The sequence below is a fragment of the Heterodontus francisci genome, chromosome 4, assembly GCF_036365525.1.
Source record: "Heterodontus francisci isolate sHetFra1 chromosome 4, sHetFra1.hap1, whole genome shotgun sequence".
Classification (NCBI taxonomy): Eukaryota; Metazoa; Chordata; class Chondrichthyes; order Heterodontiformes; family Heterodontidae; genus Heterodontus; species Heterodontus francisci.
The window spans coordinates 8,863,500-8,886,242 of NC_090374.1; the positions used below are offsets into that span (position 1 = coordinate 8,863,500).

Sequence of the window (22,743 nt, forward strand, 5' to 3'; positions counted from 1 at the left end):
TCAGCAACCTTGGAAATATCCAAATCATTTATATAGATTGTGAACAACTGCGGCCCGAGCACTGATCCTTGTGGTACCCCATTGGTAACATCCTGACAATGACCCATTTATTTTGTTTACTCTAATTGCTCTAATTTTGTTTACTAACCTCCTGTGTGGGACTTTATCAAAAGCCTTCTGAAAATCCAAATGTACCACATCCACTGGTTCTCCTTTATCTATGCTACAAGTAACATCCTCAAAAAACTCCAACAGGTTTGTCAAACATGATTTCCCTTTCATAAATCCATGTTGACTCTGCTCCATCCTACCATTATTTTATAAGCGTATAGTTATCACATCCTTTATAATAGATCCTAACATTTTCCCTACTACTATCGTCAAACTAACAGGTCTGTAGTCCCCCATTTTCTCTCTCCCTCATTTCTTAAATAGTGGGGTGACATTTGCGACTTTCCAGTCGGCAGGAACTTTTCTAAAGTCTATAGAATTTTGAAAGATAACCACCAATGCATCCATTATATCTATCGCCACCTCTTTCAATACTCTGGGATGTAGCTCATCTGGTCCAGGGTTATTTATCAACCTTCAACCCAAATAATTTTTCGAGTACTGCCTCTTTATTAATACTAATACCTTTCAGACCCTTGTTTTCACAAGTCCCTTGGTTCCCGGGTATTTCTGGGAGATTTTCTGTATCTTCCTTCGTGAAGACAGACGTTAAGTAATTGTTTAGTTTCTCCACCATTTCCCTATTCTCCATTATAAATTCTCCTGTCTCCGCCTGTAATGGACCCACATTTGTCCTTGCCAAGCTTTTCCTTTTCACATACCTCAAGAAGCTTTTACAGACATCTTTATGTTTCTTGCTAGCTTGCATTCATATTCTCTTTTCCCTTTCTTTATCAGTTTCTTTGTCCTCCTTTGGATTCTGAATTACTCCCGATCCTCGGTCTTACCATTTATGGCAACCGAATAAACCACTTCCTTTGATCCAATGCAATCTTTAACTTCTTTTGTTCGCCACTGTTGATTCACCTTTCCTGTTAGGTTTTTGTGTCTTAGAGGAATGTAAGTTTGTTGTAGACCATGTAATACTTCCTTAAATACTAGCTATTGCCTGTCAAATCTTTTAGTGCATTTTCCCAGTGCACCTTAGCCAACTTGCTCCTCATACCTTCATAGTTTCCTTTGTTCAGACTTAAGACCCTAATTTCAGAAAGAATCATATCACTTTCAAACTTAATGTAAAATTCTATGATATTATGGTCACTATTTCCCAAAGGCTCCTTTATAGCAAGGTAATTAATTAACCTTTTCTCATTGCATAATAATACTGAATAACACCTAGTCACCAGAATAGACAACATTTCCATATCCTGGAACATTGTATGAATCACCCCAAGGGAGAAAACCCTTAGTCACCTGACTGACACCCCAACCTGACAAGTTTCTACATTGAGAAGCAGTGGCAGACATTTAAGGGGAGATTTCAGAATGCTCAGAATAAGTACCTTCCTACTATAAAGAAAAATTCTAAGGGGAGTACCCACCATCCGTGGTTCACTAAATAAGGAAAGCCTCAAACTTAAGGAAAAAGCATATAATTGCGCAAAGATGAGTGGCAGGTCAGATGATTGGTCAGAATATAAAGAATGGCAAAGAATGACTAAAAGGCTAATCAGGAGAAAGAAATTAGAGTATGAGAGGAAGCTAGCTAGAAATGTAAAAATGGATAGCAAGAATTTCTACAGGTATTTAAAAAGGAAAAGAGTAAGTAAAGAGAGAGTTGGTCCTCTGGAGAGTGAGAATGGGGAGCTAATAGATAATAAGCAAATGGCGGATGCAATGAACAAATATTTTGCTTCTATCTTCACTATAGAGGATACAAAAAACATTCTAGTAATAGTTGTAAATCCAGAGGTGGAAGGAAGAGAGGACCCTGGTGAAATTACAATCACCAGGGAAGCGGTACTGATCAAACTAATGGAGCTGTGGGCTGACAAATCCCCGGGTCCTGATGGACTTCATCCTAGGGTCTTAAAAGAGGTGGCTAATGAGGTAGTAGATGCGTTAGTGTTAATTTTTCAAAATGCGCTAGATTCTGGAAAGGTTCCATCAGACTGAAAAGTAGCAAATATAACCCCTCTTTTCAAGAAGGTGAGGGGGGGGGGGGTTGGAGGCAGAAGGTAACAATAGGCCAGTTAGCTTGACGTCTGTCGTGGGGAAAGTGTTAGAATCAATCATTAAGGAGGCTACAGCTGGGCACTTAGAAAAACTCGGGAATAGTCATTATGGTTTTGTGAAATGGAAATCATGTTTAATACATTTATTGGAGTTCTTTGAGGAGTGACAAGTGCTGTGGATAAAGCGGAGCCCGTTGATGAACTGTTCTTGAATTTCCAGAAGACATTTGACAAGCTCCACATAAAAGGTTATTGCACAAAGTAGGAACTCATGGTGTACGGGGTAATACATTAGAATGGATAGAAGATTGGCTGACTGGCAGAAAACAGAGATTATGCATAAATTTTCTGATTGGCAGGATGTGACGAATGGAACCCTGCAGGGGTCTGTGCTGGAGCCTCAACTTTTTACAATTTATATCAATGACTTTGATTAGGGGAGCGATGGCTTGGTAGCGAAATTTTCAGACATAAAAATAGGTAGGAAAGTATCTTGTGAAGATGACATAAGGAGTTTGCAGACCAATATAGAGATTGAGTGAGTGGGCAAAAGTCTGGCAGATGGCATGTAATGTGGGAAAGTATGAAGTTGTTCACTTTGGCAGGAAGAATAAAAAAGCAGAGTATTACTTAAACGGAGAACAAGTGCAGAATTCCGAGGTACAGAGGGATTTAGATGTTTAGTGCAGGAGTCATAAAAAGTTAGTTTGCAAGTACAGCAAGTAATAAAGAAGGCTAATGGAATGCTATCCTTTATTAGGAGAGGAATTGAAAATAAAAGTAAGGATGTTATGCTTCAGTTATACGGGGCATTGGTGAGACCACATCTTGAATACTCTGTGCAGTTTTGGTCTCCTTATTTAAGGAAGGATGTTGGAGGCAGTTTAGAGGAGGTTTACTAGATTGATATCTTGAATGAACTGGTTTACTAGATTGATATCTGGAATGAATGGGTTGTCCTATGAGGAAAGGTTGGACAGACTGGGCTTTTTTCACTTGAGTTTAGAAGAGTGAGTGGAGACTTGATTGAACTTTATAAGATCCTGAACAGTCTTGACAAGGTGGATGTGGAAAAGATGTTTCCTCTTGTGGGGGAGTCCAGAACTAGGGAGCACTGTTTTAAAAGTAGGGGTCGCCCTTTTAGGACAGAGTTGAGGAGAATTCTTTTCTCTCAGAGGGTTGTGCGACTTTGAAACTCTCTGCCTCAGAGAGGCGGTGGCATACTGGTATTGTCACTGGACTAGTAACCTAGAGACCCAGGGTATTGCTCTGGGGACATGGGTTCGAATCCCACCACAGCAGAAGGTGGAATTTGAATGAAATTAATAAATCTGGAATTTAAATCTGGTCTAATGATGGCCATGAAACCATTGTCGATTGTTGTAAAAACCCATCTGGTTCACTAATGTCCTTTAGGGAAGGAAATCTGCCGTCCTTACCTGGTCTGGCCAACATGTGACTCCAGACCCACAGCAATGTGGTTAACTCTTACATGCCCTCGAAATGGCCTAGCAAGCCACTTAGTTCAAGGGCAATTAGGGATGGGCAATAAATGCTGGCCTGGCCTGCGACGCCCACATCCCATGAAAGAATAAAATACAAAGGTGGTGGAGGCAGGGTCATGGTATATTTTTAAGGCAGAGGTAGATAGATTCTTGTTAGGCAAGGGAATCAAAGGTTATCAGGGTAGATGGGAGTCTGGAATTCGAAACACAAACAGATCAACCATGATCTTATCAAATAGCGGAGCAGGCTTGAGGGGCCGAATGGCCTACATCTGCTCCTAATTCATATGTTCGTAAAAGGCACCTCTCTGGAGAGAGAGGGACTGAAGAGTGAGAGAAAGTCTTTTCCAGAACAGTTGTGAGACTTCCAGCTAAGCAAGTGCCCTTCTGATGGAGCAGAGAAATTGCAAGGTGACTTTGGGATTCCCCATCAGTGAAAGTGAACCAGGATTTTCATCAGTAACTTCGGATAGAGGCTTAACCACAAGGAGCCTGCAACACTTTATCCTTTTCAAGACAACGGACATTCTTTCAGCATGGCTGAAAGATTTTTTTTTTTATTCATGGGATTTGGGCATCACTGGCCAGGCCAACATTTATTACCCATCCCTAATTGCCCTTGAGAAGGTGGTGGTGAGCTGCCTTCTTGAACCGCTGCAGTCCATTTGGGGTAGGTATACAAATGGTGTTGTTGATCTCTCTGCGAAGTATAACTTTCCTCCCGACAAGCTTCGAAAGTTTTTTTAAAACAACAAATTCTCTTACCACAATTGGACACCAATTGCAAGATACTTGTGTGTGTGTGTGTGTGTGTGTGTGTGTGTGTATGAGTGGGTAAAGTCACAAACATTTTTTGGTTATTGTGTAAAAAAAATTAATCTTTCTTTTTAATCTACAGGAAAACCTATAATTTGTCTACTTATTTCGTCCTTTAAACACACAGGAACTGAAACATTATTTTTAAAACAGTGTCTGCAGTCAGTTGAGAGGTGAAAAGTGAACTCACACACACCACTTCCCACCTGTCCATAACATGCACCAAGGGGAAAGAAGGGGATCAACATGACAGCTCTGCTAGTGGCAGCTCCTCGTCCCCTACGGGGGGAGTACATATAGCTCATGTTCCCATCTGTTCTCAGGGGAATTAATGTGGGTGAGTTGAGAAGGAAGGTGGTTTGTGGCCAAGATGCAGCCAATCCACCTTCGGGATGAGGTGACACCTAGCCCCCTCTGCCAGCATCGTTGAGGTGCCTCCTTCCCCATGTTCCACTTCCTCCTGCATAGCAGATTGCAGTCCCTAAAAAGGAAAGATGTATGGAGCAGTCAGCTTGGCAGAAAGAAGGAGGTCATTAACCGTCTTGCTGCACTGCATTCATGTCCGGGGTGACACGATGCCCGCTGACCTCCTCAGCGATCTCCAACTAGGCCTACTTGGTCAGGCAGAAGGACCTCTTCTTGCCATTGCTGGGAAAGAAGACCTCCCGCCTTTTCCCTAGCAATCTGGAGGAGATTTTCGAGGGAGGAATTGCCAAACCATGGGGCCACGTGGGTGTCTTGTCTCGGCCATTCTGTGGGGTCAGTCTCTGTGGGGTGGGGAGTCCAGGAGTCACTACAGCACTAGTGTCAATATTAAACAACCAACCAGCTCGAGGCAGCAATGCAAACAGGGCAGGCAGGGTTTTAAATATGGCGCCAGCATCTGCTCCAGAGTCATCCTACACCGTATTCAGCATCCCACATCCTCCCCCCATCTAACTGACTGGCCAGGTCCCATGCCTCCGTTCTATAAAGTGGGATTAGACTGGGGGAGAGACTGTACGGGGGACGGGGAGAGTGGGACTAGACTGGAGGATAGCGTGTACGGGGGATGGGGAGAGAGGGATTAGACTGGGGGAGAGACTGTACGGGGGATGGGGAGAGTGGGACTAGACTGGAGGATAGCGTGTACGGGGGATGGGGAGAGAGGGATTAGACTGGGGGAGAGACTGTACGGGGGATGGGGAGAGTGGGACTAGACTGCGGGATGGTGTGTACGGGGGATGGGGAGAGTGGGATTAGACTGGGGGAGAGACTGTACGGGGGGACGGGGAGAGTGGGACTAGACTGGAGGATAGCGTGTACGGGGGGAAGGGGAGAGTGGGATTAGACTGGAGGATAGCGTGTACTGGGGGCAGGGGAGAGTGGGATTAGACTGGGGGAGAGACTGTACGGGGGACGGAGGAGAGAGGGACTAGACTGGAGGATAGCGTGTACGGGGGATGGGGAGAGTGGGATTAGACTGGGGGAGAGACTGTACGGGGGGAAGGGGAGAGTGGGATTAGACTGGGGGAGAGACTGTACGGGGGATGGGGAGAGTGGGATTAGACTGGGGGATAGTGTGTACGGGGGGAAGGGGAGAGTGGGATTAGACTGGGGGAGAGACTGTACGGGGGGAAGGGGAGAGTGGGATTAGACTGGGGGAGAGACTGTACGGGGGATGGGGAGAGTGGGATTAGACTGGGGGATAGTGTGTACGGGGGGAAGGGGAGAGTGGGATTAGACTGGGGGAGAGACTGTACGGGGGGAAGGGGAGAGTGGGATTAGACTGGGGGAGAGACTGTACGGGGGACGGAGGAGAGAGCTACTAGACTGGGGGAGAGACTGTACGGGGGGACGGAGGAGAGAGGGACTAGACTGGGGGATAGTGTGTGCTGGGGGGGGAAGGGGGCGAGTGGGATTAGACTGGGGGATAGTTTGTACAGGGGGAAGGGGGAGAGTGGGATTAGACTGGGGGATCGTGTGTGCTGGGGGGGAAGGGGGTGAGTGGGATTAGACTGGGGGATCGTGTGTGCTGGGGGGGAAGGGGGCGAGTGGGATTCGACTGGGGGATAGTTTGTACAGGGGGAAGGGGGAGAGTGGGATTAGACTGGGGGATCGTGTGTGCCGGGGGGGGAAGGGGGTGAGTGGGATTAGACTGGGGGATAGTTTGTACAGGGGGAAGGGGGAGGGTGGGATTAGACGGGGGGGATAGTATGTACCGGGGGAAGGGGAGAGTGGGATTAGACTGGGGGATAGTGTGTACAGGGGGAAGGGGAGAGTGGGATTAGACTGGGGGATAGTGTGTACAGGGGGAAGGGGAGAGTCGGATTAGACTGGGGGAGATAATGTGTACAGGGGGAAGGGGGGAGTGGGATTAGACTGGGGGATAGTGTGTACAGGGGGAAGGGGAGAGTCGGATTAGACTGGGGGAGATAATGTGTACAGGGGGAAGGGGGGAGTGGGATTAGACTGGGGGAGATAGTGTGTCCAGGGGGAAGGGGGGAGTGGGATTAGACTGGGGTATAGTGTGTATAGGGGGAAGGGGAGAGTGGGATTAGACTGGGGGAGATAATGTGTACAGGGGGAAGGGGAGAGTCGGATTAGACTGGGGGATAGTGTGTACAGGGGGAAGGGGAGAGTCGGATTAGACTGGGGGAGATAATGTGTACAGGGGGAAGGGGGGAGTGGGATTAGACTGGGGGTGATAGTGTGTACAGGGGGAAGGGGGGAGTGGGTTTAGACTGGGGGAGATAATGTGTACCGGGGGAAGGGGAGAGTGGGATTAGACTGGGGGTGATAGTGTGTACAGGGGGAAGGGGGGAGTGGGTTTAGACTGGGGGAGATAATGTGTACCGGGGGAAGGGGGGAGTGGGATTAGACTGGGGGAGATAGTGTGTACAGAGGGAAGGGGGGAGTGGGATTAGACTGGGGGATAGTGTGTACAGGGGGAAGGGGAGAGTGGGATTAGACTGGGGGAGCAAATGTGTACAGAGGGACGGGGGAGAGTGGGATTAGACTGGGGGATAGTGTGTACCGGGGGAAGGGGAGAGTGGGATTAGACTGGGGGAGATAGTGTGTACAGGGGGAAGGGGAGAGTGGGATTAGACTGGGGGGGATAGTGTGTACAGGGGGAAGGGGAGAGTGGGATTAGACTGGGGGAGATAGTGTGTACAGGGGGAAGGGGGGAGTGGGATTAGACTGGGGGAGATAATGTGTACAGAGGGACGGGGGAGAGTGGGATTAGACTGGGGGATAGTGTGTACAGGGGGAAGGGGAGAGTGGGATTAGACTGGGGGAGATAGTGTGTACAGGGGGAAGGGGGGAGTGGGATTAGACTGGGGTATAGTGTGTACAGAGGGACGGGGGAGAGTGGGATTAGACTGGGGGATAGTGTGTACCGGGGGAAGGGGAGAGTGGGATTAGACTGGGGGAGATAGTGTGTACAGGGGGAAGGGGGGAGTGGGATTAGACTGGGGGAGATAGTGTGTACAGGGGGAAGGGGGGAGTGGGATTAGACTGGGGGATAGTGTGTACAGGGGGAAGGGGGGAGTGGGATTAGACTGGGGGAGATAGTGTGTACAGGGGGAAGGGGAGAGTGGGATTAGACTGGGGGAGATAGTGTGTCCAAGGGGAAGGGGGGAGTGGGATTAGACTGGGGTATAGTGTGTATAGGGGGAAGGGGAGAGTGGGATTAGACTGGGGGAGATAATGTGTACCGGGGGAAGGGGAGAGTGGTATTAGACTGGGGGAGATAATGTGTACCGGGGGAAGGGGAGAGTGGTATTAGACTGGGGGTGATAGTGTGTACAGGGGGAAGCGGGGAGTGGGTTTAGACTGGGGGAGATAATGTGTACCGGGGGAAGTGGGGAGTGGGATTAGACTGGGGGAGATAGTGTGTACAGAGGGAAGGGGGGAGTGGGATTAGACTGGGGGATAGTGTGTACCGGGGGAAGGGGAGAGTGGGATTAGACTGGGGGATAGTGTGTACAGGGGGATGGGGGGAGTGGGTTTAGACTGGGGGAGATAATGTGTACCGGGGGAAGGGGAGAGTGGGATTAGACTGGGGGATAGTGTGTACAGGGGGACGGGGGAGAGTGGGATTAGACTGGGGGAGATAGTGTGTACCGGGGGAAGGGGAGAGTGGGATTAGACTGGGGGATAGTGTGTACAGGGGGAAGGGGAGAGTGGGATTAGACTGGGGGAGATAGTGTGTACCGGGGGAAGGGGAGAGTGGGATTAGACTGGGGGATAGTGTGTACAGGGGGACGGGGAGAGTGGGATTAGACTGGGGGATAGTGTGTACTGGGTGACTGAAAAGCAACGTTTGGACATGATGGAAGAGTTCAATGGAGCACACGGGAACTTTCTGTTACAAACGTCATCCTTTATTTCTAACTTTATTGCTGCGAATAACACACTTTGCTGTTCTCAGGATCTCCACGGAAACACTGACAGTCGGTGAGTCCTGGGTTAACTGGGTCTATGTCACTTACCTTCGATTTCTTGTTGTTTCTGCTGGTGAATTCATCATGTGTTCTGGAATAACTGGAGAAGATTCCCTTTCCAGACGCAGCATAGCTCCCTGAGGTTTCTTTCATATATGACCAGCTGCTCTTGTACATCTGGAACCTGAAGTCATTCCTGGCTTTAACCTGAAACATGAACAACTGGAGTTTAAACTCGGCCAAACACTATAATTACCCAGAGTAACAGGGACTGGGAGGGAGTAACATAGAGAGTAACAGGGACTGGGATGGAGATTTCGGAGAGTAACAGGGACTGGGAGGGAGTAACATAGAGAGTAACAGGGACTGGGATGGAGATTTCGGAGAGTAACAGGGACTGGGAGGGAGTAACATAGAGAGTAACAGGGACTGGGATGGAGATTTCGGAGAGTAACAGGGACTGGGAGGGAGTAACATAGAGAGTAACAGGGACTGGGACGAAGTTCCTGATGATCCATCTCGGTCTCCTCCTGAGATCCCCAGCATCACAGATGCCAGTCTTCAGCCAATTCGATTCACTCTGCATGTTATCAAGAAACGACTAAAGGCTCTGGATACAGCAAAGGCTATGAGCTCTGACAATATTCCAGCAATAGTACTGAAGACTTGTGCTCCAGAACTTGCCGAGCCCCTAGCCAAGCTGTTCCAGTACAGCTATAACACTGGCATCTGCCAGACAATGTGGAAAAGCAGGACAAGTCCAACCCGGCCAATTACTGCCCCATCAGTCTACTCTCAATCATCACGTGATGGAAGGTGTCATCAACAGTGCCATCAAGCAGCACTTGCTTAGCAATAACCTGCTTAGTTTGGGTTCCACCAGGGCCACTCAGCTCCTGATCTCATTACAACCTTGGTCCAAACATGGACAAAAGATCTGAACTCAAGAGGTGAGGTGAGAGTGACTGCCCTTGACATCATGGCAGCATTTGATCGAGTATGGCATCAAGGAGCCCTAGCAAAACTGAGATCAATGGGAATCAGGGGGAAAACTCTCCGCTGGTTGGAGTCATACCTAAAGCAAAGGAAGATGGTTGCGGTTGTTGGAGGTCAATCATCTCAGCTCGAGGACATCACTGCAGGAGTACCTCAGGGTAGTGTCCTAGGCCCAACCATCTTCAGCTGCATCATCAATGACCTTCCCTCCATCATAAGGTCAGAAGTGGGGATGTTCGCTGATGATTGCACAATGTTCAGCACCATTCGCAACTCCTCAGATACAGAAGCAGCTCATGTCCAGATGCAGCAAGACCAGGACAAATGGCAAGTAATATTTGCACCACACAAGTGCCAGACAATGACCATCTCCAACAAAAGGTAATCTAACCATCTCTCCTTAATGTTCAATGGCATTACCATCGCTGAATCCCCCACTATCAACATCCTAGGGGTTACCATTGACTAAAAACTGAACTGGACCAGCCACATAAATACTGTGGCTACAAGAGTAGGTCAAAGGCTACAAATCCTGACTCCCCAAAGCCTGTCCACCATCTACAAGGCACAAGTCAGGAGTGTGATGGAATACTCTCCACTTGCCTGGATGGGTGCAGCTCCAACAACACTCAAGAAGCTCAACACCATCCAGGACAAAGCAGCCCACTTCATTGGCAGCCCATCCACAAACATTCACTCCCTCCACCACCGGCACACAGTGACAGCAGTGTGTACCATCTACAAGATGCACTACAGCAATGCACCAAGGCTCCTTCGACAGCACCTTCCAAACCCACGACCTCTACCACCTAGAAGGACAAGGGCAGGAAAATACATGGAAACTCCACCACTTGCACCACCTCCAAGTCACACACCATCCTGACTTGGAATTATATCGCCGTTCCTTCACTGTCACTGGATCAAAATCCTGGAACTCCCTTCCTAACAGCACTGTGGGTGTACCTACCTCACATGGACTGCAGCGGTTCAAGAAGGCAGCTCACCACCACCTTCTCAAGGGCAAAAAGGGATGGGCAATAATTGCTGGCCTGGCCAGCGATGCCCACATCCCATGAATGAATAAAAAAAACTCAGAGTAAGAGGGACTGGGAGGAAATCACACAGAGAGTAACAGAGACTCAGAGGGAATTAAAGAATAACAGGGACTGGGAGGGCATCACTCAGGGAGTAACAGGGATCTGGAGGAGTTACATGCAGAGTAACAGACTGGCAGTGTTACTCAGAGTAATGGACTAGGGGTGCAGACTCTCTTCCTGCCTCCTTTCCATGTCTTAGTGAAGGTTCTCTCCAGGCTTCTGATCTGCCCCAATGACACTGCTGCTAGGCGTTATCATTCAAGTAGAAATATCCAATCACATCTCCACTCACAGACATTTCTGTTTCAGAACTTGCTGTTTGTAGCTTTTACCTTATGTAAAACCCCTTCCCTTTAAGGGTGAGACAGCAGCCCTTTAAGTGCTGCTGTCTCACCAGACCTTTCCCTGCACATTCCCCTTGGCCAATTGCGCTCTTTGAATGGCACCTTGTTCACGATTTCCACAAGGATGGAGCTTGTTAAAATAACCAGGAAGCTCTGGTGGAGCCTGTAATTGTCCACCCAAAGAGGCTCACCCGATTCCTACACCAGTGAAGTGCGCTCTGCGGGGGGCCGGGGGGGTGGGTGGTTTCTGCTCTACTACCCTGGTTTGCATTGTTTAACAGACTCTACCCCCACTCCGCAAAGCACTTTCTTTGCCCATTTATCAAGCCTCCTGAAAATTGCCCCAGGCTGACGATGGCACTGACTGGACAGATGGACTGGGCCCTCCCTCATTGTGATCAACCTACTGCTCAGGCAAGATGCAGACCAGCTGACAGATGGAAATGACCTCCTCAGCACAATGAGTGTGGACTGGACAGCAGGAGTGAGGAGATGGTGGGGAGTGCAGGAGGGGGGTTGGGGAGAGGACCATTCAGGGGAATGCTGACCACACAATGATCATAGCAGCACTGATTTAAAGATTGTGTTGGTAACAGAGAGAGTTTGATGAGAGAGCAGTGTTGTCCGGTTTGTGTTGTAATCTCTATACTACTAACAGAGCACAAAACAGCAGTTATAATCTCCGGCCTCCTCTCCTTGCTTAAATCCAAGGGCTGAATTTTCCCAGCCCCGGGGATGGCGGGCTTTGGGGCAGGGTGGGAGGGGCCGAGGAAAATAGGGGGCAGCTGCATCGGGACAGCTCCATAACGCGGAGGCTGCCAGTTCAATGGAGGGGGTCTCTCTGCAGCAAGGCTGGTGTGCCATGGGGCCCAGATGCTCCGTCCCCCCAGGAGGGGGCTGCGAGCAGGAAAGGCCGCACTGGTGGCCGAGCCTGATCCAGCGGAGGTGCAGCCCTCAGTGTGGGATCTTCAATGTTGAGGTGCCCTCGTGGTCTCTAACCTGCCTCAGCAATGCTCACTTCTCCCAGGGGGGCTGCCGAGGCTCCAGAGCTCCTGGCCCTGTGATTGGACTGACAGTTTCGGGAGACCACCTGCTGTCTTTAACAGGTTAGTGAACGAGGAGGTGGACTATTAGGAGGCCACCTTCCAGAAGGTTCCTGAGCCATTCTCACTGCCGGCAAATGTGGGCTCCAGTCACCCATTTGGTTCCAAGCTCAAGGTCCCGAAGCCCACAGGAAAATCCATCCCCTAGAATCCGAAGGAAAAGCAGCGACAACATTAAACACCCGAACTCAATGTTTATTGGACACTGTCCATCAGGAACCTCTTGAAGAATCCCAGTGTCGTCCTCATTACCTGGAAGGTGTACTGCAGAATGCTCTCTGGGAGGCGGTAGTATGGCTGGTTATCTCCACTGAAAACCTTCCGGCAGGTTCCACCAAAAGATTTAGTATTGATTACAGGTCCTCGAAATTCTCCTTTAATAATATCAAAGCTTAAAGAAAAAAAACACTGGGCATGAGAGCAGCAATTGAGAACAGATCACTTGACCCATCAAACTCACTCCTGTCATGATGGGAAGCAGTGGCTTAGTGGTATTGTTACTGTACTGGTAACCCAGACCTGGGGACATGGGTTTGTAATCCCACCATGACAGAATGTGGAATTAGAATTCAATTAATAAAAAAAATCTGGAATTAAAAGCTAGTCTAATTGTGATCATGAAACTATTGTCAATTAGGAGCAGGAGTAGGCCACTCGGCCCCTCGAGCCTGCTCCGCCATTCAATAAGATCATGGCTGAACTGATTACTCCACATTTCCACCTACCCCCGATAACCTTTCACCCCCTTGCTTATCAAGAATCTATCTACCTCTGCCTTAAAAATATTCAAAGACTCTGCTTCCACTGCCTTTTGAGGAAGAGAATTCCAAAGAGTCACGACCCTCTGAGAGAAAACATTTCTCCTCATCTCTGTATTAAATGGGTGACCCCTTATTTTTAAACAGTGACCTCTAGTTCTAGATTCTCCCACAAGGGGAAACATCCTTTCCACATCCACCCTGTCAAGACCCCTCAGGATCTTATATGTTTCAATCAAGTCGCCTCTTACTGTTTTAAATTCCAGCAGATGCAAGCCTAGCCTGTCCAATCTTTCCTCATAAGACAGCCCGCCCATTCCAGGTATTAGTTTAGTAAACCTTCTCTGTACTGCCTCCAACGCATTTACATCCTTCCTTAAATAAGGAGACCAGTACTGGACACAGTACTCCAGATGTGGTCTCACAATGCCCTGTGCATAACCTCCCTACTTTTGTATTCAATTCCCCTTGCGATAAATGATAACATCCTATTAGAACAAAGAACAACAAAAAACAAAGAACAGTACAGCACAGGAACAGGCCATTCGGCCCTCCAAGCCTGCGCCGATCTTGATGCCTGCCTAAACTAACACCTTCTGCACTTCCGGGGTCCGTATCCCTCTATTCCCTTCCTATTCATGTATTTGTCAAGACGCCTCTTAAACGTCTCTATGGTACCTGCTTCCACCACCTCCCCCGGCAACAAGTTCCAGGTACTCACCACCCTCTGTGTAAAGAACTTGCCTCGCACATCCCCTCTAAACTTTGCCCCTCTCACCTTAAACCTATGTCCCCTAGTAACTGACTCTTCCACCCTGGGAAAAAGCTTCTGACTATCCACTCTGTCCATGCCGCTTATAACTTAGCTTTCCTAATTATGTGCTGTACCTGCATACAAACCTTTTGCGATTCATGCACTAAGACACCCAGATCCCTCTGCAGCTCAGAGCTCTGTAATCTCTTGCCATTTAGATAATACACTTCTTATTTATTCTTCCTGCCCAAGTGGACAATTTCCCACTTTCCCACATTTCACTCCATTTGCCAGGTCTTTTCCCACTCACTTATCCTATCTATATCCCTTTGTAGCCTCCTTATGTCCTTGTCACAAGTTACTTTCCTACCTATCTTTGTGTCATCAGCAAATTTAGCAACCATACCTTCAGTCCCTTCATCTAAGTCATTGATTTAAATTGTAATAAGTTGAGGCCCCAGCACTGATCCCTGTGGCACATCACTCGTTACATTTTGGCAACCAGAAAATGACCCATTTATGCCTACTCTCTGTTTCCTGTTAGCTAGACAATCTCCTATCCATGCCAATATGTTACCCCCTACACCATGAGCTTTTATTTTCTGCAAAAATATTTGATGTGGCACCTTATCAAATGCTTTCTGGAAATCCAAGTACAATACATTCACTGGTTCCCCTTTATCCACAGCACATGTAACTCCCTCAAAGAACTCCAATAAATGGGTTAAACATGATTTCCCTTTCACAAAACCATGTTGACTCGGCCTGATTACCTTGAATTTTTCTAAGTGCCCTGCTATAATGTCTTTAATAATAGCTTCTAACATTTTTCCTAAGACAGATGTTAAGCTAACTGGCCTGTCGTTTCCTGCTTTCTGTCTCCCTCCCTTTTTGAATAAAGGAGTTACATTGGCTATTTTCCAATCTAATGGAACCTTCCCCGAATCTAGGGAATTTTGGAAAATTAAAACTAACGCATTAACTATCTCACTCGCCACTTCTTTTAACACCCGAGGATGAAGTCCATCAGGACCCGGGGACTTGTCAGCCCGCAATTTGTTCAGTACCACTTCCCTGGTGATTGTAATTTTCTTGAGTTCCTCCCTCCCTTCCATTTCCTGAATTACAGCTAATACTGGGATGTTACTTGTATCCTCAATAGTGAAGACCGATGCAAAATATCTGTTCAATTCATCTTCCATCTCCTTATTATCCATTATTAATTCCCTAGACTTACTTTCTATCGGACCAATGCTCACTTTGTTAACTCTTTTCTTTTTTAAATATCTATAGAAACTCTTACTATCTGTTTTATATTTCTAAATAGCTTTCTCTCATACTCTAATTTTACCTTCCTTATCAATCTTTTAGTCATTCTTTGCTGTTTTTCATATTCTGTCCAATATTCTGACCTGCCTCCCATCTTTGCGCAATTGTATACTTTTTCTTTAAGTTTGATACTATCTTTAACTGTTTTAGTTAACAATGGATGGCAAGTCTTACCCTTGGAATTTTTCTTTCTCGTTGAAATGTATCTATTCTGTGTATTCTGAAATATCCCCTTAAATGTCTGCCACTGCATCTCTATTGACCTAAACCTGATTTGCCAGTTCACTTTTGCTAGCTCTGCTTTCATACCCTCATGATTGCCCTTATTTAAGTTTAAAGTACTAGTCTTTTCTCCTTCAAACTGAAAGTAAAATTCAATCATATTATGATCGCTGCTACCTTGGGGTACCTTAACTATGAGGTCATCAATTAATCCTATCTCCTTGCACATCAGGTCTAGTATAGCCTGCTCTCTGGTTGGCTCCAGAATGTACTGTTCCAAGAAATTATCCCGAAAACATTCTATGTACTCCTCATCTAGGCTACCTTTGCCCATCTGATTTTTCCAGTCTATATGTAGGTTAAAATCCCCCATAATTATCGCTGTAGCTTTCTAACAAGCTGCCATTATTTCTTCCTTTATACCCTGTCCCACAGTGTGGTTAATGTTAGGTGGCTTGTACACCACTCCCACAAGTGACTTCAAGCGATTGTTGTAAAAACCCAGAAATGCTGGAAATACTCAGCAGGTCTGGCGGTATCTGTGGAGAGAGAAGCAGAGTTAACGTTTCAGGTCAGTGACCTTTCATCAGAACTGGGGTTACAATCAGAACTGGGAACTGAAGGGTCACTGACCTGAAACGTTAACTCTGCTTCTCTCTCCACAGATGCTGCCAGACTTGCTGAGTATTTCCAGCATTTCTTGTTTTTATTTCAGATTTCCAGCATCTGCAGTATTTTACTTTTATATTATTGTTGTAAAAATCCATCTGGTTCACTAATGTCCTTTAGGGAAGAAAATCTGCTGTCCTTACCTGGTCTGGCCTACATGTGACTCCAGACCCAGACCTCCCTGCCCTTTCATCCATCTCTCTTACACTGTTCCTGCTCCCGTCTCTCTCTCTCTGATCAGCTCCCACCTAAAATGGCAATTAGGGTTCAATTTACTTGACAGAATCCCAACAGGCGATGCTTTGGACACTTGGCAGGAGGCCCCTTTCAAAATGGGTCCGGCTTTGTCATCAGTGTTAACGGAACCCGGCCCCATTGTGAGACTGTTACTGTCCGCTGAACACCAGGCAAAGGCTAATGGTATATTAGCCTTTATCGCAAGAGGATTTGAGTACAGGAGTAGTGAAGTCTTGCTTCAATTGTATAGAACCTTGGTTAGACCACACCTGGAGTACTGTGTGCAGTCTTGGTCTCCTTACCTTAGGAAGGATATTATTGCCAGAGAGGGAATGCAACGAAGGTTCACCAGACTTGTTCAAAGGATGGTGGGACTGTCCTGTGAAGAGAGATTGGGGAAACTGGGCCTGTATTCTCTAGAGTTTCGAAGAATGAGAGGTGATCTCATTGAAACCAACAAAATACTTAAAGGGATAGACAGGGTAGATGCAGGTCAGATGTTTCCCCTGGTTGGGGAGTCGAGAACCAGGGGGGCACAATTTCAAAATAAGGGGGAAGCCACTTCGGACAGAAAGGAGGAGAAATTTCTTTACTCGGAGGGTTGTGAATCTTTGGAATTCTCTACCCCAGAGGACCGGAAGCTCAGTCATTGAGTATGTTTAAAGCAGAGATTGACAAATTTCTAAATACCAATGACATAAGGGGATATGAGGATAGTGTGGGGAAAAAGGCATTGAAGTGGATGATCAGCCATGATCATATTGAATGGTGGAGCAGGCTCGATGGGCTGAATGGCCTACTCCTGCTCCAATGTTCCTACACACAGAAAAAAACTCACTCACACACATACTCACCACTCACTCATACAGGAACACACTCACTCACACAAAGACACACCCACACTCACACTAATCCTGTGAGAGATGAGCAACAAATCCTGGCCTTACTAGCGACACTCACATCGCATGAACAAATAAAAAATACTCACTCACATACACTCTCACACACACTCTCACACTCACTTACTCACTCACACAGCCATACCCACATCAGCACACACTCACGAATGCACACACTCTCACACACACTTTCACACACTCACGCCCACTCACACTCACAAGTACATCTTGCATACACTCAGGAAAACACACACCCTTCCACCCTCCCACACACTGAAGCCACCCTGATTCACACCAAGGACAGCTCTCCTCAGAGCCTGAACATTCTTCACAGAAATGCACAATGACTGATGTTCTTACCCATTCCCCGTCAGTTCAGCCTGTGGTGGGATTTGATCGATATCACACGACATCCTCCGATTCTCACAGTTTGCCTCATCTGCTCCATCTCCCTCACAGTCCTCATCTCCATTACACACCAGCGTCTGACTGACACACTGGCCTGCAACACAATGAAACTCACAGTTACAGCAAGTCACTGCAATTAGTCCAGAATCAAATTCAGGCCGAGAGACACCAATAAACTGCATCCCTGACATTCAGGGTTAGATACAGAGTAAAACTCCCTCTACACTGTCCCCCATCAAACACTCCCAGGACAGGTACAGTACGGGGGTTAGATACAGAGTAAAGCTCCCTCTACACTGTCCCCCATCAAACACTCCCAGGACAGGTACAGTACGGGGGTTAGATACAGAGTAAAGCTCCCTCTACACTGTCCCCCATCAAACACTCTCAGGACAAGTACAGCACGGGGGTTAGATACAGAGTAAAACTCCCTCTAAAAAAAAACAGAGGTTAGATACAGAGTAAAGCTCCCTCTACACTGTCCCCATCAAACACTCCCAGGACAGGTACAGCACGGGGGTAGATACAGAGTAAAGCTCCCTCTACACTGTCCCCATCAAACACTCCCAGGACAAGTACAGCACGGGGGTTAGATACAGAGTAAAACTCCCTCTAAAAAAAAACAGAGGTTAGATACAGAGTAAAGCTCCCTCTACACTGTCCCCATCAAACACTCCCAGGACAGGTACAGCACGGGGTTAGATACAGAGTAAAGCTCCCTCAACACTGTCCCCATCAAACACTCCCAGGACCGGTACAGCACGGGGATTGGCTGGTCAATTTGGAGCACTTCCTGCCAGCAATCAGGGGGAGCAGCTGCACCTGTGCTGCAGCAATTGCAGAGTGGAGAGTGGAGACTGCAGCAACTGGGGAGAGGAGAGTGGAGACTGGAAACTGCAGCAACTGGAGAGAGAGACTGGAGAAAGGTGAATACAGAGTGGAGAGTGGAGACTGCAGCAACTGGAGAAAGGTGAATACAGAGTGGAGACTGCAGCAACTGGAGAGAGAGATTGGAGAAAGGTGAATACAGAGTGGAGGGAAACCATCAAGGAAGGCTGCAATTTTTCTGGAGAGGTGGGTGTCAGGGCACCTGAAAGACTATTAAGTTTAAACTGTTTGGGGGAGGGAGAAGAGGCCTGAGGACTCAGGGGTGGGGCAGCCAAATCCAGTAGGGACCCCTGTGTTTGTATTGGTGTTTGCACACAGGGAGCTCCCTCCCCACCCCAACTGCCTGCTCGGGACAGCTGGAGTTGCCCGGGTGAAGACTGTCTTGTTAAAATCAGAAGAGGAGAGTACCGGGCGGCTCCAGCTGTCCCGGGCGAAGAAGCCTCCCCCAACTGGAAGACAACAAACAAGTTTGGACTAATTGTGATAAAGGTGCTCCAACTGGCAGTTGAAACAAACATCCTTTTCAGCCTTTCTCTCCCTTCCTCCACTCAGTCGCCTCAATCACCTATCCTCCCCTTTTCCTTTACCATCCTACGCCATCCTCCTCTACTCCCACTCCACCTTGTTTAAAGTTTGCTTTTTTAAAAAAATTGTGTAAATTTGTTTTGTTTCTTGGGGGTGGACGTAGCTCTTAGACCCCATGGCAAGCCCCTCTTCGCCGGTGGCGGGGCCTTCCCGTTCATATGCTGCTGCGGCTGCTGCAGCTGCACCTGTTGCCCCGTCACCGTTTGCTTTATTAACAACGAAGCATGGGGTCAAGAGCTACGTCCACCCGAACATGACTATAGAGGCATGCGTGAAAGCAATGGCTGAGGTTGTCGGCCCTTCGGCCATTGTTGCAGCCTCTAAAATGTACGGGAAGGCAGTGTTTTTCCTGAAGACCGAGCGGGCGGTGTCCCTGGCTCTGAGCAAGGGGCTCACCGTGGGCGGGACCTTTCTGCCAGTGGACCCCCTGGAGGCCACTGCGCAAAGGCTCATTTTATCCAATGTCCCACCCTTCATCCCTGGTGAGCTCCTCCTTCCCCACCTGCACCATCTGGGGGAGGTAAAGACGGGGCTCACCCCAGTCCCGCTCGGTCTTCGGGAGAACAGCCTCCGACACGTCTACTCCTTCCGCCGCCAGTTATTCATGCGGCTGGCGCGGGAGGAGGTGACAGAGGGCCACTTCAATGTAGAATTCCAGGGGACGGCCTACCGCGTCTTCTGGACCTTGGACGGGGTGCGGTGCCATGTCTGTAAGGGGGTGGGGCATGTTCGTAAGAACTGCCCCAACCTCCCGGCTGCCAACTCCAACTCAGCGGCCCAGGGTGGCGACGCTGCACCTCCTCCCACCCCCACTACACCACCACCAGATACCATTCAGTCGGTACCGGAGGCTGTGGTTTTCACGGCCTCCGGCAGGGAGGGGGGTGACCGTCCAAGTGGAAGGAAGGCGCGGAGGAGAAATAAACATCGAGAGGCGCGTACCCTGGATATCGTGACACTACCCGAGCCTGAGCTCAGCCCAATGCCCGATCTCGGGAAGTCAACTTGCCCCAGGGCTGGGCTCAGGCCCAGGGTGAATAAAAAAAAGGAGAGTGTGGAGGTGGAGGCCTCTGATGATATGGAGGTCTCTGAGACTCCGCACACAACTGGGAAAAAGAGGAGAAGGCACCCCTCCACAGAGGTAACAAGGGGCCCTGAGGCGCAGGGCCCATCTGTTGGAGGGGAGCTGTCTCCTGTTTCGGGTCCCCAGGTTTCCCCTACCGCCACCACCAAGGCTGCAAAGTCCGGGCAGGTGCTCCCTATTCCTCAGGATGGAGGGGAGGGGATGGCCCCGGTACATGAGGCCCCTCCTGAAGGAGTAAGTGGGGCCCTGCTTGTGGTGGGGGAGCCTGGGGAAGCCGCCCATTCTGCCACTGCTACTGGGTCGGGTGTCCTGAATGAAGGGGAGGGCGAGGCCCCAGAGGGTCGGGCCTCCCAGCCGGAGTCCACCACCAACCAGGAGACACCCGACCCAGTTATAACTGAGAATGCTGCCCCACCTGCTGGGCCTGTGGGTGCTGGCGGAGCGGGAGATAGCCTCCTCCCTCCGCCTCCAATCTCGGCTCCGGCTGGTTTCCCGGAGTCGGGAACTTCTGTCTCCCCTGGACCACTCATTGCCCTGGGGACGGAGGTGGAGGGGGGTCCTGAGCCGCTGGTGCCTACAGGCTCCAGTTTCACAATAGAACCCAGAGAGGACTCCTCCGCCATCGATCCTGGGGGTGGGATCGTGACGGAGGCGGGACCAGCTGGCGCGGCCGGGACGTCCGCCCCACAGTGTGTGGTGGATGTGTTGGCCGCTGGCGGTGACGACCCGGAGGAGGATGGGGATTCGGTGCGGGGCACGGAGGATGATCTTGATTCCATCGCCAGTGAGGTGGTGGAGAACCCTCGTGCCTCCCACCGAATCTCCTCTCATCCCCACGGCGGAACTCCGGGATTTCCTCGCGGCTTGCAGGGGTTGCCGCAATAAAGTTCAGCTGGCCCTCGACCGTTGGTCGAATCTGGCGCTGATCATCCAGTCCGTCCGTGCCGCCCTTAAGATAGCGGGCAAGCGCGCGGACGTGAAACTGGTTGAGAGGCGCCGTTTTAATGTGTTCCTCAATGGGTTGCTGGGGCAGTGGAGGGCCAGGTGCACTTCCACTCCCTCCTCACAGTGAGGTGTTGGTGACGGGTTTTAAGTACCTTTGACATGAAGATAACCATAGCCAGCCTCAACATCAACGGCAGCAGAGGGGCTCACCGCAGATTTCACAATCTCTCAGTCCTCAGGGAAGGGAGATACGCGGTGAGCTTTCTGCAGGAAACCCACACCGTTCCGGGAGACGAAGCCACCTGGCTCCTGGAGTGGCAGGGTGGGGTCTACATGAGTCACCTCACCCCTATTTCTAGTGGGGTGGCTATCTTGTTGGCCCCGACTTTTCAGCCGGAGATCTTGGGGGTCAAGGAGCTAGTGCCGGGCCGCTTGCTCCACCTCGCCGTTCGCCTGGGTAGCGTGCCGCTCCACTTTGTGAACGTGTACGCGCCCAGGCCCGGCGCGTTGCAAGCGCGCTTCTTTGAAGAAGTGTCCGCTCTCTTGAGCTCCATCGATAGCGGCGAGTGCATCATCCTCGGGGGGGATTTTAACTGCACCCTCGAGGTGGGGGATCGCTCCGGTCCCCAGCGCGGCCAAGCGTCAGTGGAGAAGTTGAGGGGACTGATCAGCTCCCTTAACTTGGTGGACGTCTGGCGGAATCTCCATCCCGACTCCAGCGCCTTCACGTGGAGGTCTGGAGGAGGGGGGTCGCGAATCGACCGCCTCTACATTTCGCAGGCGTACGTCTCCCGCGTTTCGGCGGCCTCCATGCGGCTGGTGCCGTGCTCGGACCACCGCCTGGTGTGGGCGGAGTTCACTCCGCTCCGCACGCGGGCGGGGTCCGCGTACTGGCACTTTAACAACCGGCTGCTGGAGGACGTGCGATTTCGGGACTCGTTCTGTCGATTCTGGGCCGACTGGAGAAGGAAGCAGGGGGGCTTCCCCTCCTTGAGGCTATGGTGGGATGTGGGCAAGACTCACATCCGCGTCTTCTGTCAGGAGTACGCGAAGGGGTCGACCAAGAGGCGGGAAGCCGAGATCGGGCGCCTTGAGAGGGAGGTGCTCGAATTGGAATCCCGCCTCGGTCATGCCGTCGCGGACCCGGCCCTGTGGCAGGCGTACAAAGAGAAGAAGGGCGCGCTGAGGAACCTGCAGCTCATAGGGTCCCGAGGCGCGTACGTGAGGTCGCGGATCCAGATCCTGGAAGATTTGGACCGCGCCTCTCCCTTCTTCTACTCGCTGGAAAAATGGCGGGGGGTCCGTAAGCAGCTCGTCGAGCTGCTGGCCGACGACGGATCCTCCATCACGGATCCGGAGGGAATGGGCCTCCTGGTCCGGACGTATTACAGTGCGTTGTTCTCTCCGGATCCGTCCAGCGAGGATGCGCGCAGAGTTTTGTGGGAGGACCTGCCGCAGGTCAGCCCGGAGGGCGCCGAAGGATTGGAGGCT

At 49.7% G+C, this 22,743-nt stretch overlaps 1 protein-coding gene across 1 annotated transcript in view; it reads right to left on the reverse strand.

Moving 5' to 3' along the window:
• Positions 1-22,743, reverse strand: part of LOC137368882 (complement component C7-like) — a 308,317-nt gene that overhangs the window by 248,588 nt on the left and 36,986 nt on the right. Inside the window, exons 4-6 of the mRNA XM_068029116.1 lie at positions 17,703-17,844; positions 12,727-12,865; positions 8,983-9,141 (exon numbers count right to left, since the gene is read on the reverse strand). Coding sequence (XP_067885217.1) covers positions 8,983-9,141; positions 12,727-12,865; positions 17,703-17,844 — 440 coding nt within the window. The remainder of the gene's footprint in view (positions 1-8,982; positions 9,142-12,726; positions 12,866-17,702; positions 17,845-22,743) is intronic.